A 15,504-nucleotide genomic window follows, 5' to 3' on the forward strand; every position below is an offset into this window, starting at 1 on the left:
TAGATGGCCTGGCCCAGTTATCTCTTGCCAACCCAAATAAATAATGTTAAGAGAACATTTTTGGGCCTGGCCCAGTCATCTCTGACCAACCCAAATAAAATAGAAAGTCTAGAGAACATTAATGGGCCTAGCACAGTTAGATGACCAACCCAAATACAATACAAAGTCTAGAGAACATTAATGGGCCTGGCCCAATTATCTGTAACCAATCGAAATAGAATAGAATACCCAAATAAAATAGAAAGTCTAGAGAACATTAATGGGCCTAGCACAGTTAGATGACCAACCCAAATACAATACAAAGTCTAGAGAACATTAATGGGCCTGGCCCAATTATCTGTAACCAATCGAAATAGAATAGAATACCCAAATAAAATAGAAAGTCTAGAGAACATTAATGGGCCTAGCACAGTTAGATGACCAACCCAAATACAATACAAAGTCTAGAGAACATTAATGGGCCTGGCCCAATTATCTGTAACCAATCGAAATAGAATAGAATGTCAAAAAAATATTAATAGGTTCAAAAAATATTAATGGGCCTGGCCCAATAATCTGTAACCAATCGAAATAGAATAGAATGGGCAAAAACAAATATTAATGGGTTCAAAAAATATTGATGGGCCTGGCCCAGTTATCTCTTATCAACCGAAATATAATAGAATGTCAAAGAATGATGGGCCTGGCCCAGTTATCTTTTACCAACCCAAATAAATAGTATGTCCAAAAAAAACATTAATGGGCCTGACCCAGTTATCTCTTACCAACCCAAATAGAATAGAATGTCCAAATTAAATTGATGGGCTTGACCCAATTTATATCTTACCAACCCAAATAAGATAAAATGTCCAAAGAACATTAATGTGCCTGGCCCAGTTATCTCCTGCCAAGTGAAATAAAATATAATACCAAAAAAAAACATTAATGGGCCTGGTCCAGTTATCTCTGACCAAGCCAAATACAATAGAAAGTCCAGAGAACATTAATGGACCTGGCCCAGTTATCTGTAACCAATCGAAATATAATAGAATGTGCAAAAATGGGTTCAAAAAATATTGATGGGCCTGGCCCAGTTATCTCTTGCCAACCGAAATATAATAGAATGTCCAAAGGATGATGGGCCTGGCCCAGTTATCTTTTACCAACCCACATAGAATAATATGTCCAAAAAAAATATTAATGGGCCTGGCTCAGTTATCCTCCAACCCAAATAAAATAGAATGTCCAAATTAAATTGATGGCTTGACCCAATTTATATCTTACCAACCCAAATAAGATAAAATGTCCAAAAACATTGATGGGCCTGGCCCAGTTATCTCTTGCCAAGTGAAATAAAATATAATGTCCAAAAAAAACATTAATGGGCCTGGCCCAATTATCTGCTACCAACCCAAATATAATAGAAAGTCCAGACAACATTAATGGGTCTAGCCCAGTTATCTGTTACCAATAGAAATAAAATAAAATGTCCAACAAAAATATTAATAGGTTCAAAAAATATTGATGGGTCTGGCCCAGTTATCTCTTACCAACCCAAATAGAATACAATGTCCAAATTAAATTAATGGGTTTGACCCAATTTATATCTTACCAACGATAGAATTACCAAAAAAAACATTGATGGGCCTGGCCCAGTTATCTCCTGCTAATTGAAATAGAATATAATGTCCAAAAAAAACATTAATGGGCCTGGCCCAGTTATCTCCTACCAACCCAAATACAATAGAAAGTCCAGATAACATTAATGGGTCTGGCCGAGTTATATGTTACCAATCGAAATAGAATAAAATGTCCAAAAAAAATATTAATGGGTTCAAAAAATATTGATAGGCCTGGCCCAGTTATCTGTTACCAATCGAAATAGAATAGAATGTCCAAACAATGATGGGCCTGGCCCAGTTATCTTTTACCAACCCAAATAAAATAGTATGTCCAACAAAAATATTAATGGGCCTGGCCCAGTTATCTCTTACCAATCCAAATAGAAAATAATGTCCAAAAAAATATTAATGAGCCTGGCCCAGTTATATCTGACCAACCCAAATACAATAGAAAGTACAGACAACATTAATGGGCCTGGCCCAGTTATCTGTTACCAATCGAAATAGAATAGAATGTCCAAAAAAAAATATTAATGGATTCAAAAAATATTGATGGGTCTGGCCCAGTTATTTTTTGCCAATCGAAATATAATAGAATGTCAAAGAATGATGGGCCTGGCCCAGTTATCTTTTACCAACCCAAATAGAATAGTATGCCCAAAGAACATTAATGGGCCTGGCCCAGTTATCTCTTACCAACTCAAATAGAATAGAATGTCCAAATAACGAGGCTCTATTATTTTTTATCAACCCAAATAGAATATAATGTCCAAAAAAAATCAATTGATAGGCCTGACACAATTTTCTCTTACCAAACCCAAATATGGCCCAATTATCCTTCCCAACCAAAATAAAATAGAATGTGAAAAGAACGGGTTGGCCCAATTATCTCTTATCAACCCAATATTGAATGTCCAAAAGAATATTGATGGGCTTGGCCCAATTATCTTTTATCAACCCAGATAGAATTGAATGTCTAAAGAATATTGATGGGCCTGGTCCAGTTATCTGTTTCTTTTGTAAAAAAAATGCAAAGCATATGCCAACTGTTTCAGCACTTCCTTCACGACAGAATATGTTCTTTGTCCAAATTCGGCGTGTATTTGAAAAAGATGTACCGTCGGTTTAGGCTCAATATCCAACTGTACCCCAAAATCCACGTACCAAATTAATGAATAATGATAATTTAATTGAGAGGAGAGCACTTTGATCACATTTTTTATTCCATATATTAGTGATGTTCGGTATTAGTTGGAGAAGAGAACAAATCACCCTTTATAAGGGTGTGGAAACCTTCTCCTAGCAGACGCTTTTTGAAGTCTTGAGGGAAGCCTGAAAGGGAAAGCCCAAAGAGGACAATATCTACTAGCAGTGGATGTGGGTCGTTGCACACACCACAATATCTTAACCCTTCTATGTTTATAAGCTATTAGCAATTGTCATTTGATAAGAGCGGTACTAGTGCTTGCATGAGAGGTGACTCCTTACATATATACGACGTGATTCTATTAGGATTGTATCCTAATAATATGAGTTTACATGCGAAGTCACTCCTTGTACATGTCAAATTCTACTAGGGTCGAGTTGTATGTGATATGAACCCACATGCAAGATCATTCCTTACATGAATATGAGATGATCTACGAGAGTCATACCCTATAATGAAATGAAATCAGTTTGTGCCACGTGTACAAAATGATTTAATAGTAATGTAACTGAATTAATATATGGTTTATAATAATGATGTAATAGAAATAAGCGTCATTCATATTTTACCATTGTAACCAAACAGAGACACAATAATCAGTTCTTATTTATATTTTTTTTTTCAATTTTCTCCAACGGTAGAGAGACTTAAAACAATAGCGAAAATTAAATATTAAATATTAAATCGAAACAGAGAAAGGCCGAAATTGAGGACAAGTTAGAGTCACTGAATGTGCACCCAAATTCCCTCGCTCGGAATATCGCGATGAACAAGGTATAATATGTAATATCCGGGCGGTGCAACGTTACCTGATTCCGGAATTGTAACCTCAACTTCATATGTCATATTCCCTCCACGTCTGAACTTCCTGCCGGAGAGAACCAACAGCCTCTGATTCATGGAGAACGAATGAGTGTTGAACGCCGGCGACAGAATCGTCACCGACACCCTTGTCCGATCAACTTTTCCGGGGACTCCGAAAGGCACCTTCAATGCTTGCCCACGGAGGAGATTTGTGGGAGAAACTAGGTTTTGGATTGAGGGTCGTACATATGAAAATAAGGGGTCTAAATACCAAGGGGAGAATGCTTCTAAGCTTAACTCTGTCGGGAAAAGTACACCGGTGAATTCGTAAAGCGCGTGCGGATTACTGCCGCCGACGAGAACACGACCGTCGCGGAGTAATATCGCCGTCGAGTGGTACATTCGGGGAATGGTGGTCGCCTTTTGGAATGTGAATCTCCTACCCAACGGTATACTCGGGCGGTACAGAACAGGGTTCAAAACCGGTTCCCGACCGTATTCCCAACCGGCGGTGCCGGCAGAGGCTCCGTTAATAAGCAAAACCTGGCCGTTTGGAAGCAACAACATATCAGGCATCACCCAAGGATGCGGCATTGTTTCCATGACCCACTGCGGATCCGGGTCAGTAATCTTAATTCTGGCACAAGTGTTCAACGCCGCTACAAAATTATTGCGTTTGGCCTTCTTCAAAGCACCTTTTGGAGCTCCCCCACACACCAATACCTCAACTTCGATGGATTCAGTATCCAAATTTAAGGGAAGCATCACGGCGGAGCCGGTACTAGGGTAGCATCTCGGATCGCCGCCGGGAATCGTCGGAAATGTTTTGACGACTCTGTTTTTGGTGTAATCGAATAGAATGGCTCGATTGTTGGCAAATATGAACAAATTTCCATCCGGTTGCAGAAATACATATGGGTATAAATTGTTTTCGATTTTGGGATCACTTGTCTCCGCCAAGAAAGGAAGATCGAACACGGTTTCAGTTGCTGTTCTTTTTGGATAGAATTCGTAATTGAACTGTTTCTGGCCGCCGATGATGATTTGTCCGCCGTCGGGTAGAATATGGTTAGTGGCATACCACCGGCGGGCCGATAGTCCCGGACGCTCTTCCCAATCGCAAGTGGGACAGGGGCTCAACATTCTGATCTGCCGTTCGCCTTTACCGTCGCCGCCAGTTTGGACGAGAGTGCCATTGGGGATTACGGCGCCGGAGGAACACCAAACGTCAGTTTGTACCATGAGTGGTCGTAATGTGTTGGTGATGACATCGTACTCAATAGAATGGGCCGTACAGTCCTCTTTTATTTTGCCTGTAGGGTCTCTTAGGCATTTTCCTTGGGGCAAAGACAAATTGGATGCACCAAAGTCGGTGCGGTCGAAAATGACGACGCGGTCGTTTGAAAGCAACTGCGTGTGCATGGACGATATGCCCACGTTTTTCTGCAGCAGCTGCCAGCTCCCTCGACCCTCCTCCGTGAGAGGCTGAGCGGAGAAGAGAAGTATTTGGGCAAAAAAGAGTGCTAAAATGAGTGAAGGAGTATCCATATTTCGAGCTGGTGTCGAGTGCATGGCTTTAAGGCCATAGGGTTTACCTATATATACACGTGTTTCCAGGAGAGAGGCTTACACTTCGCCTCCCACTTATAACAAAACGCGTGGAATACTAGAATTCACCAAAACCATTTGCGTTAAGTGTTTCTTTGTGCTTTTAAGGTGTTCACCCAATCATTATGCTCATTCTTCCGTCATTAATTGTTTTATTATACCCACTCTTATCTTATAATATTATTTACATCAGATTTGAAAATTAAACTCCCGTTAATCAAATTAAACTCCCGTTAATATTATTTAGTTTGTTTTAGAATCTTTACTTATGAATGTCTGGCAGCTTCTTATGTTATAGAATTCTAACAACGATAAATTATTATTACCTTATTATTTATATATCTACTACTATTTCATTTTTCAAATCACTTATTCTATTTATTTTTTCCCTATTTTTCTTCCACTAATTCGATTTAATTGAATTAAATAATTATCAAAATTTTAAATTAAAATTTTCTTTTACTTTCTTGGGTTTTGATTTTAATTTATTTTTCTAAAGAACAAAGGATGTTTTAATGGATATAATGGTAGACTTTTTTTTTTTTTTTTTTTTTTTTTTTTTTTTTTTNTTAACCCAATTTATACTTTTAATTTTATCAAATTTGACCCTAAATTTAAATAAATATTACCATAATACTCTTAAACTTCAAGAAATATTTGTAGTCTTTCAAAAGTTTTCTTTTATGTATTTAATGAACTATAAAAAATTATACGATATAAAATTGATAAAAATTTAGATAGAAATCATAGCTGCTTTTTTTTTTTTTTAATTTATAAATTTTGATAAAGTTATTTAATAATTAATTTATTTATCGATCAAATGTTTTTCTTTTTTACAAAACTTAATTTTATTAAAAGTATTGAGTTGATGAAAATTTCTACACTTTCTTAATTAAAAATTGTAAGTGAATTAGCATAATTCTAATTTATGATCAAAATTTATGATCATTTTGATTTTTTTTTTCTTTAAATGAATGGACTCACAACCAAAATTATATAAGCATTTTAGTTTTCCAGCGAATTCATGGACAATGCCAATGGTGTGAATAAATAACATGTTATTTTCAAAGAATATGAGTTGTATGGGACAATTATCCTTCAAACATTCCTTCTGGTTATTTAATTTCAAAAAGTAACGGTTAATGACAAATCTTTATTTCATTAAAATTAATGGGTATGGGAAGATTTCTAGTTAGTTTTGTAGATAAAATTTGTGGATATCAATAATTGATTAAAGTTTATTATCTAATTTAACGAACTTAAAATTTTAAAATTGATACGATCGACAATAATCAAATTTAATTTTTTCTAAATTTTTAAATGGACTCGAAGCATTATAGTTTTCCATCAAATTCATAGCGAATGCGAATGGTGAATAAAAATATTATTTTTCAAATAATATGATCTGTATTACCATCATCCTTTAAAATTTGCATCTGTTTTATTTAATTTTAAAAAGTGGCTTAAAAAGGAAAAACTTGTGGATTTTCTCCTTTTGTTTCTCATTTAATTCTTAACCTTCCTTTTCAGCTATCTAATTAATGTTTTGACCCTCTGATTTTACTTAAAACATATTTAATTACAACTCTAAAATGTCCTAAAAAGTCTTTCACACATCTATCTAACCCCGTCAAACTAACAGTATATTAAATGTAAAATTTAATTTTATTAAAAATTATTATACAAAAATGAAAATACATTTTTTTTTTGCAAGTACAAAAACACTGAAAGCTTAAATTTAACCTATTAATTACTATTAATATTAGGTGAAAGGTTCAAAATTTTAGTTTATGAATCGAATTAATTAATATTGATTTTATTTTTAAAGATTAAAAAATAAGTGGAATAATTCAAAATAATTAATAGACCATAAATGATTTAGATGAAATAAATAGTAACAGATGATAAATGCCATAACTTTAAATAAAGAAAGGTAAGTTAACTGCAATTAAACTTACTTGGAAATAATATTAATATTACATGTGCATGTGTTATTTCATAATTGATAAGCTTCAAGATCTTTCTATAATATATGTTTGAGATATGGATAAAGTATAATTTTATATATTATATTAGGAACGTTAAATGTATATTATATATATATATCTATATTTTTTAAAATTAATCATGTATAAGGTGGATAATTCCAATCTTAGATATATATTTTATTTCAAATCAAAGATAGAGATGTAAGTCCACCATCTAGGGTGAATTACTTTTGCTTGTATGGTACGCCAATACTGTACGGCGGTCCGGCGAGGGGCCTCTTACTCATTCTCGCTCCAAACTACCCATTCTTTCCTTACTATTCTTATCCACACTGATAAAATTTGTTGTTCCGGTGGACAAATTGCCGGGATTAGACGGAGTTTGGCCTAATAGCGACGACCCGAAACGCCACGGTCGGAGGGGAGACGGTGGCGTTGTGTCGGCCTCCACTCGAAGACGAAATAACTCCATTGGGCCGCTTTTTGTGTGATTGGGCCGCACTCGTAACCTATAAAGTTGACCAAGATTGAAGTAAATTATGAAACACTTTATAGGTTACATCACATTATATGATCATCATTAGAACAATAAATAAATGGAAAAATCACTTATTTCATTCCAACATTTTTTCTAAACTCGAATTCGTGGCGTTTCAAAATGATAAACCTTCAAATTTTGATATTCCCCATAACGAAGATTAGAATCCATTTATTCACTGAAATATTAGCAATTTAGAAGGAAGGGGGACGAAAAAATAGAGGTAAAGATGGGGAAGGAAGAAGACAGCTCGAAGCTCCTCCACTCTCGTTTCGCTTTCCAGATCCGATGAAACAAACAAGAACACAGAATTAATTCATCCCCTGTTCTTATCTAAAATTAAAACCCTTATGGATTCTTCATTCATTTATCTGCCTTTCTAATTCCGTAATCCCATTTTGTCTTTTTGCTTTCCTCTGATCCTTGTTAGATTTTTTTTCTTTAACCATGTCGACGAGAGGGAGCAGATCGGAGAAGGTGAACAGGATATTTCAGAAATTTGACGCTAACCATGATGGGGGTCTCAATAGGGACGAAATGGCTGCGCTTGTCGTGGCTGTTAACCCTAGGGTCAAATTCAGCGATGAACAGATCAATGCGATTCTTGACGAGGTGTTTCGGACGTACGGGAATTTTATTCAGGGCGATGAGGGTCTAACTTTTGAGGGGTTGTTGAGGACTTATGATGATGGCGCTGGAGATGTGGACCGTGACTTCGACGCGCTTGAATTGGATATTAATAATAAGGGAATTCTGGTGACTTCAGAGGCTTCCTCTTCTTCAATTGCCGACGAGCGTGCTTTGGAGTCCCAGAAGAAGCAGAGAACTGCAGCGTGGGCATTGTCGCCGAATCATGGCATTGTGTTTGATGATAGTTGGAAGATCGTCGATGATTTGGAGATTTTAATCAAAAGATTGAAGGCCAAGCAGGCTAAGGATGGGAAATTGAAGGCGGACAATTTGGATGCCCACTCTGATGCAGGCTGGTCCAGAGAATTAGGGCCGTCTTCGGAGCTTTCAGAGAAGAGGGTTTTCTGGGAAGAGTCCGGCCATGACTATGCTTCCTTTCTCAAGGAATTAGAGGCGTTGAGAACTCGAGCAGATCGAGCGCGATCCAGAGATGAGGCTTTTGATGGGCATATGGTAATTGGTAGGGTTTTGTATGAGCACCAGCTGTTTAAGGAGGCTCTGGTTAGCTTCAACCGGGCTTGTGAACTGCTACCTACCGACGTGAAGCCGCATTTTAGAGCTGGGAATTGCTTCTATGTTCTTGGAAAGTATAAGGAGGCCAAGGAAGAGTTTCTGTTGGCAGTGGAAGCGGCGGAGGCCGGCGGAAATCAGTGGGGATATTTGCTTCCACAGATTTATGTGAACCTTGGAATTGCACTTGAAGGTGAAGGTATGGTGTTAAGTGCTTGTGAATACTATAGAGAAGCTGCAATTCTGTGTCCCACACATTTTAGAGCGTTGAAGCTTTTGGGGAGTGCTTTATTTGGGGTAGGAGAATATAGGGCCGCCGTAAAGGCCTTGGAAGAGGCCATATTCATGAAGTCGGATTATGCTGATGCGCACTGTGATTTGGCTTCGGCTTTGCATGCAATGGGAGAAGATGAGAGAGCGATTGAGGTGTTTCAGAAGGCAATCGACTTGAAACCTGATCATGTAGATGCTTTGTATAATTTGGGTGGGCTTTACATGGACTTGGGTAGGTTCCAGAGAGCTTCAGAAATGTATACAAGAGTTTTAGCTGTGTGGCCTAACCATTGGCGGGCGCAGCTCAACAAAGCTGTGTCCTTGTTGGGTGCTGGTGAAACAGAGGACGGTAAGAAGGCCTTAAAGGAAGCCTTGAAAATGACAAACAGGGTGGAGTTACATGATGCAATATTGCATTTGAAGCAGCTGCAGAAAAAGAAGTTGAAAGCTAATGGCAGTGCAAATGGAGAGGGGTCTTTTGTAGTCGTGGAAGCCTCAAAGTTTATGACGATTGGAGAGAAGACTGTTTCGAGGCCGGAGTTGTCGAACGCTCTTGTAATTAGGAATTTTCAGAAGATTACCAGAATGAATCGTTGTGATGTGGAGCTTATAAACAAGGAAATCAGTGAACATGACGTGCCAGTGTCGTATTCAGGTAGTGGTGTGCCTGAGAAGTCTATACGCAAGCCTAAGTTAGAAGAAATTCTTCGTAGATTATTGACTTTCTTGAAGCCAGAGACGTTCCAAGGAGCTGTCAAAGGCGTAAACGAGAGGATACTCTCTGTGTTGGATGAGTCAGGCTCAGGAAGGGTGGACTTGGGGCTGTTTTTTGCCGTTCTTGCTCCCATTTGCAATGGCCCCCCTGAAACGAGAAAGCGGGTGGCATACGACGCCCTTGTATGGCGACACGTAAACGAGGGCGGTACTCAGATTAGAAAACTTGATGCAGTTAAGTATATCAAATTGTTGAGGGCTATATATGTTCCTATAGAAGGATCGAGCGAAATTGTGGAAGTCCATGGCCACACCGACAATTCTATCGTGTCTTTCACAGAGTTTCTCGTCATGTTTGATGACCCAGACCGGGGTTTTGGTATCATGTCCACCATGCTAAAGCTAGAAACAGGGGACAGAAATCGTCATGGAAATCACGTATGCTCGGTTTGCCGCTATCCTATCATTGGTTCTCGATTCAAGGAGATGAAATCACATTTTAGCTTGTGTAATCAGTGCTATAGCGAGGGGAAGGTGCCCCCTTCATGCAAGCAAGAAGCATACAGATTTAAAGAGTATGGGAGTGAGGGTGAAGCAGTTAAAGACAAATGTTTCTGCTTTGCAATGCAATCTCATGACGATTCTTAGCTTAGATTAGGTGTTGGGAGTCAATTATATAGCTTGGAGTGTGTGCAGTGGGCGTTTTGCCCTTTGTATAATAAGCTCTCATATATTTTATTTGTTTATCGCACCCTATCTGCTTATTCTGTGATGGAAAGTGATGATCGTAGATTCCACTGTATTATACGACTTGGGTTTTGTTCAATGGGCAAGGAGGAGCCCTCCAAAGAAATATTTTTCTTCTACCCACGGAGTCACCGTTTGTAACGGCCTAAGCACCCTGCTAGTCGATATTATTATTATTTATTATTTTTTTTTTTCCTTTTGAGTTTCTCCTCAAAATTCGTCTTCTTCCGCTACACCCGGCTTAATAGCTACAGTCAATTATAAACACAAATGTATGAGTATCAGAAATGTACAGAATTGGAATGAATGCATAGCTATTAAAACTCACAGTGTCAAATTGATCATCCAAAAGCCAGACGAGTTCTTGGCTTATCAACATCACTATCTGCGTCCTCAAATAATTGTAACCATCATCAGGAAACCCTAGCTCTAAAATCTCCTTCCTAACATTTTCGGCTAAAGGCGCTGCTCCACGAACTTCCCCACGAGACCCTACAGAAGGCTCGAAACCTCCATTCTCCTCATCAACGTAGTCGTCTGGAGCATCGGCAAATATTGAGTTAGGTGGTTCATCAAAGCAGGCAGAACCGGAGGCGTCGACAGGGCCATCATCGAAGACAGAGAGTATAAGAGTGGTTGTGGATACGAACAAAAGCAGGGTCGGTGGCGGCAGTTCCATCGTAATTGGGATCGGATGAGTCAGGAGCGAGTAATTAGAAAGTTGTGGATTTCTTCTTCTCCAAAGACTTCTTCCCCATAGCGAGTCGAATTAAGAACATTGAAGTATACTTAGATCAGGGGCACGCACGGTTCGGTTCTGAACCAAAATAGACAACTTTTGCTTTCCTTCTAACAGTTTCAGCGCCACGGAGTAGGGAGTGAAAAGTAAGGTGAGAAGGGAGGCAGCGACGCCTCCTTTTGTTGGGGAGTGACTTTCGCAACAAGGCTTCTGGTGTTATATATACCAGACATGACGGTCATTTAATGACCTAGCTCATGATCATTATTTCCTTATTTTACATATGTATTTCAACAATAATTTCCATCCCTAATTATAATTATAATTCTTTTGAGCATGCATTTGTTTTATCTGCAAATTTGGTAAGATTTGGGTGATTAATGATGAAAAACTCTCCATGGGTTGACAAATTCAAAATTTCATCGTCTTACTAAAAAAATGTATGTTTTAATCTAGTTGCAAAATGCTAAAATTTCTAAATTTTACCATTTAATCATAAAACATTTTAGTTGCGACATGAATTAACAATATTAAAACCAAATTTTTAGAGGGTTCATTGGATCCTCACCCCTCAAATTCTTTCCCATTTCTACATTCAATATCTTTCTAAACCAACAATATTAAAAATTTAAGACATGAATGAAATCAATTTGTGACATGTTTACATGGATCATACCAACATTAAAAAAAAAAAAAAAAAAAAAAAAAAAAAAAAAAAAAAAAAAAAAAAAAAAAANAAAAAAAAAAAAAAAGAAACATGAATGAGTTTAGGGTTAGAAAAGTTGAGAAATTTAATACCTTCGCTGGCGGAAGTAAGAGAGACAGTGTGCTGTGTGTCTCCATTTAACCCTGCGATCTCATTACTCATCACAAACTTACACAGAAAAAAGAAGTCCCATGATATAAAAACCATTCATAATCTCCTTTCGTCAGTGAACAGATTAAAAAGGGGAAAAAAACACGTAGATATGAGTTGTTTTTATGGGTTTTAGCAGTCAATATAGTGGAAGACCCTAATAGGTTCACCAAATTATGGGGCAAAAAAGAAGAAAAAAAAAAAAAAAAAANCTCAAGGAGTGGATAGGTAGTGAGATCCGGAGGGGGAGGGTGTTGAAGGTGAATATTGGGGTGGTTGGGCTGGAGGCGCAAGGCGAATATGCGAGGATGGGCACCGCCTGGGTGGTACCCCATAACTGACTCATAATCTCCTCCGCCTACTCCTACGCCTACTCCTACTCCGACTCCTACTCCGACTCCGACACCTCCATTGTCCACCAGCCCATAATGTGGATCTTCCTCTGTTGCAATATCCTGTACCAAATATTTGCCATTCCCAAACATTTATCAAACTTTCAACCATTTCCATTTTCTTCGAATTCCAACTACATTAATCACACTTACAAACTCCTGAAGAAGACTCTTGTGTATTTCTCCTACGCTCTTCAACTGCAGTTTCAAAACAAGCACTATCATTATCATCAAGTGTTTTTCTAAATATTCCAAAAATGAGTAAATTACACGAGTTGAATTACCTTCTTCTTGTGCGTTTCAATCTGGTTTGATATCACCCGGTACTGTTCAACCATGTTTCAAATTCACATTGGTCAATGTATACATACAAAACATGCAAATATGAACTAATATTTGATTTTAAACTAGATTGAAGTGTTTTCTTAAATGCGACAAAAATAACATTAAGAATGAGGACAAAATAAGGGTAATTTATTAATGAATCAAGCATTAATATATTATATAAAAAGAATCCCAAGTCCCAAGACAAACTAGTGATTTGAGGTTAGAAACATAGTTGTAATAGAATCGAGGTTATTAATATATTATTAAAATGAAAGTAATGGATTTGTGGAACCTTGCGTTCACGGATGATCCTGACGGCATTATCCATATCTTGCTCAAGACAGCGCAGTTCCTCAAAACTCAGATCATTCATGCATTCCCCCATCCTTTGCCTGTAAATGTATTTATAAATGTATTTAAAGTCATTAAAAAGAAAAAAGGAAGAAATTAAAAATGGAGATCTGGATGGATGTATACATAATCTGCCTGCGAAGGCTACGATTCACGTCTTTGAGCTTCTTCAGATTCTCTTGCATTCTCTGCACATGGCCGAATTGATAGGGTATATAGAAGAGTGATGAGAGAAGAAAAGAAGGGGGGGAGTGGGAGACCTGGTAGTGAGAGATCCATAGATCAACGCCTAGAGTCTTCTGGTACTGATCGAAAAGCTCCTTGGTCCTGGAAGGAAGGGAAATGAATTGAAAGAATAAAGGAGGGATTTAGGGTTTGAGAGAAGGAGGAGGAGAGGTTAGTTACGAGGTGGAAGGGCTGATATACTCGTGGAGTTTTCCAGTGCTGGAAAACATGATGATGGAGACTTTGGCATCGCAGAGGACGGTGAGCTCGTTGGCCTTTTTGAAGAGGCCGTTGCGTCGCTTGGAGTAGGTGACCTGCCTGTTCGTAGGGTTTTCGATTCGCTTGATCTGGATCTTCCCTCGCGCCATCGGAGGAGGCCTTTCGATTCTTGTTCTAATTCTTCGAGGGTTTTGTTTTGGTTTGATTTGTGGAAGAGGGAGAAATGGAGGAGGAGGAGGAGAAGAAGGGAGATGGAAAGTAAATTATGAAGGCATTGCCGGAAATGGAAAGTTTGGGCCTAATTTGGTGAAAGCACTTGCAGGTTTTACAATAAACCTCGTAATGTCTTTGTTCTGCTTTTCCTCCATAACTCTGCACCAAGTGGGGACCAACACTTTCCGTCCTCTCAATTCACCGCCCTTCCTCTTCCTTTTTTCCTATTTCATCCAACCCAACCATCCATAATATTCATATCAAACTTACTTTACTTAATTCCTCAATCTACGCCTACTTTCATCTACCACATCTTGTTATAACACAATTTTGTCTTACCCCTACCAATAAAATTGTTCAACATTTCTTTAGTTGAGGATAGATCTCCATTGAAATTATCCCATAAAAAAAAGTAGATGAAGAAAACAATATCTGCTACTAACGATAATTTTTTTTTGCTGTTACAAATGGTATTACAAGTGGTATCAGAGCCAGCTAGAAAAATGACAATATTTGCTGACTTTGACGGCTGCTGTTACAGAGTCCTTTCCCAATAGTACGTTCATTCTCAATTACCATCGAGAGTGGTGTAACCCTTTTATGGTGGTCGTTCTTCGTGGGAGAGACTACTTCTCCCGACACCAAATACAGAGGCATCCTTGAGAGAGACATGTGTCTCCCAAGGAGGATGTTTAGATGTGTTGCAATAACTTTAAAAAGAATTTGAAAGACATAAAATTTATAAATTTAATTCATAGTATAAAAATATCGAATAGGTTCAATGTATCAAATAAATAGGAAATACAATACAAATTTAAAAATTGCATTTCAATTATTCACATGTCATTAATTATTTTATCTAATACAACCAGCATTCAATGTCCTCCGGAATTGGATCTGCTTCATTAAAGTCCGTGACTAAAAAACAAAACTTTAGCAAAATAGTCTCTCAGGTAACTAATAAGCTTAGCTGGTCCTTTCCCCAAGCAAGAGTGTAGTAGAACAACGCAAGCATTTAACGTTGTTGGACTCCGAAATAAATGTCACTTCACATAAATAAATAAATAAATAAATTAATTAATTAAAAAGAAAGAACGTCTACCACGTCTAATCCACAAGATCGTAGTACCAAGCTTCATAAATTCCACGCACAGCAGAAATTAAAACTCATAAACCTGTCCTGTCCCATGGCGGCTCAAGCAACCCTCAACTCACTTTTCAATACCCTTTTTTGTTTTCCTTAATCTCCTCATACTCGACTTTCCATGCGAGAACCCACAAGACAAAAGCTTGTGATTTTCTCGTTGTCTTGTATGACAAGACAAACTCGTGTCCAAATCCCAGGGACAGAAAGTTAGCCAAACCCTCCGCCTCATCTCCCACCAAACAGCTCAATACAACATGCATGCGTCTGCAAGATCGTTGAAGTTATAAATTTGGGCCTCATTTGGGCTGAGAGTATGAGAAATGGGCTTCTATAATACCTTATGAAAAGCCCATTC

The 15,504-nt window shown here is 37.9% G+C and overlaps 3 protein-coding genes across 3 annotated transcripts; 1 reads left to right on the plus strand and 2 right to left on the minus strand.

Annotated features, from left to right (window-relative positions):
* Window positions 1–3,531: 3,531 nt before the first annotated feature.
* LOC111797365 (aldehyde oxidase GLOX-like) lies at window positions 3,532–5,184 on the minus strand. The gene has a single exon (XM_023680353.1). The coding sequence runs from the start codon at window positions 5,182–5,184 to the stop codon at window positions 3,532–3,534; it is 1,653 nt and encodes a 550-aa protein (XP_023536121.1).
* A 2,632-nt stretch (window positions 5,185–7,816) lies between these two features.
* On the plus strand, window positions 7,817–10,799 carry LOC111796489 (uncharacterized TPR repeat-containing protein At1g05150-like). Its single transcript, XM_023679127.1, has one exon. The coding sequence runs from the start codon at window positions 8,194–8,196 to the stop codon at window positions 10,579–10,581; it is 2,388 nt and encodes a 795-aa protein (XP_023534895.1). The 5' UTR covers window positions 7,817–8,193; the 3' UTR covers window positions 10,582–10,799.
* A 1,184-nt stretch (window positions 10,800–11,983) lies between these two features.
* On the minus strand, window positions 11,984–14,154 carry LOC111797367 (floral homeotic protein DEFICIENS-like). Its single transcript, XM_023680354.1, has 8 exons — window positions 13,751–14,154; window positions 13,606–13,672; window positions 13,472–13,533; window positions 13,287–13,386; window positions 12,952–12,993; window positions 12,821–12,865; window positions 12,446–12,730; window positions 11,984–12,025 (listed from the first exon to the last, which is right to left on the minus strand). Exons 1-8 carry the CDS (start codon window positions 13,936–13,938, stop codon window positions 11,984–11,986), a joined length of 831 nt encoding a protein of 276 aa, XP_023536122.1. The 5' UTR covers window positions 13,939–14,154.
* Window positions 14,155–15,504: the final 1,350 nt, after the last annotated feature.

Source organism: Cucurbita pepo, chromosome LG06 (genome assembly GCF_002806865.2).
Source record: "Cucurbita pepo subsp. pepo cultivar mu-cu-16 chromosome LG06, ASM280686v2, whole genome shotgun sequence".
Classification (NCBI taxonomy): domain Eukaryota; kingdom Viridiplantae; phylum Streptophyta; class Magnoliopsida; order Cucurbitales; family Cucurbitaceae; genus Cucurbita; species Cucurbita pepo.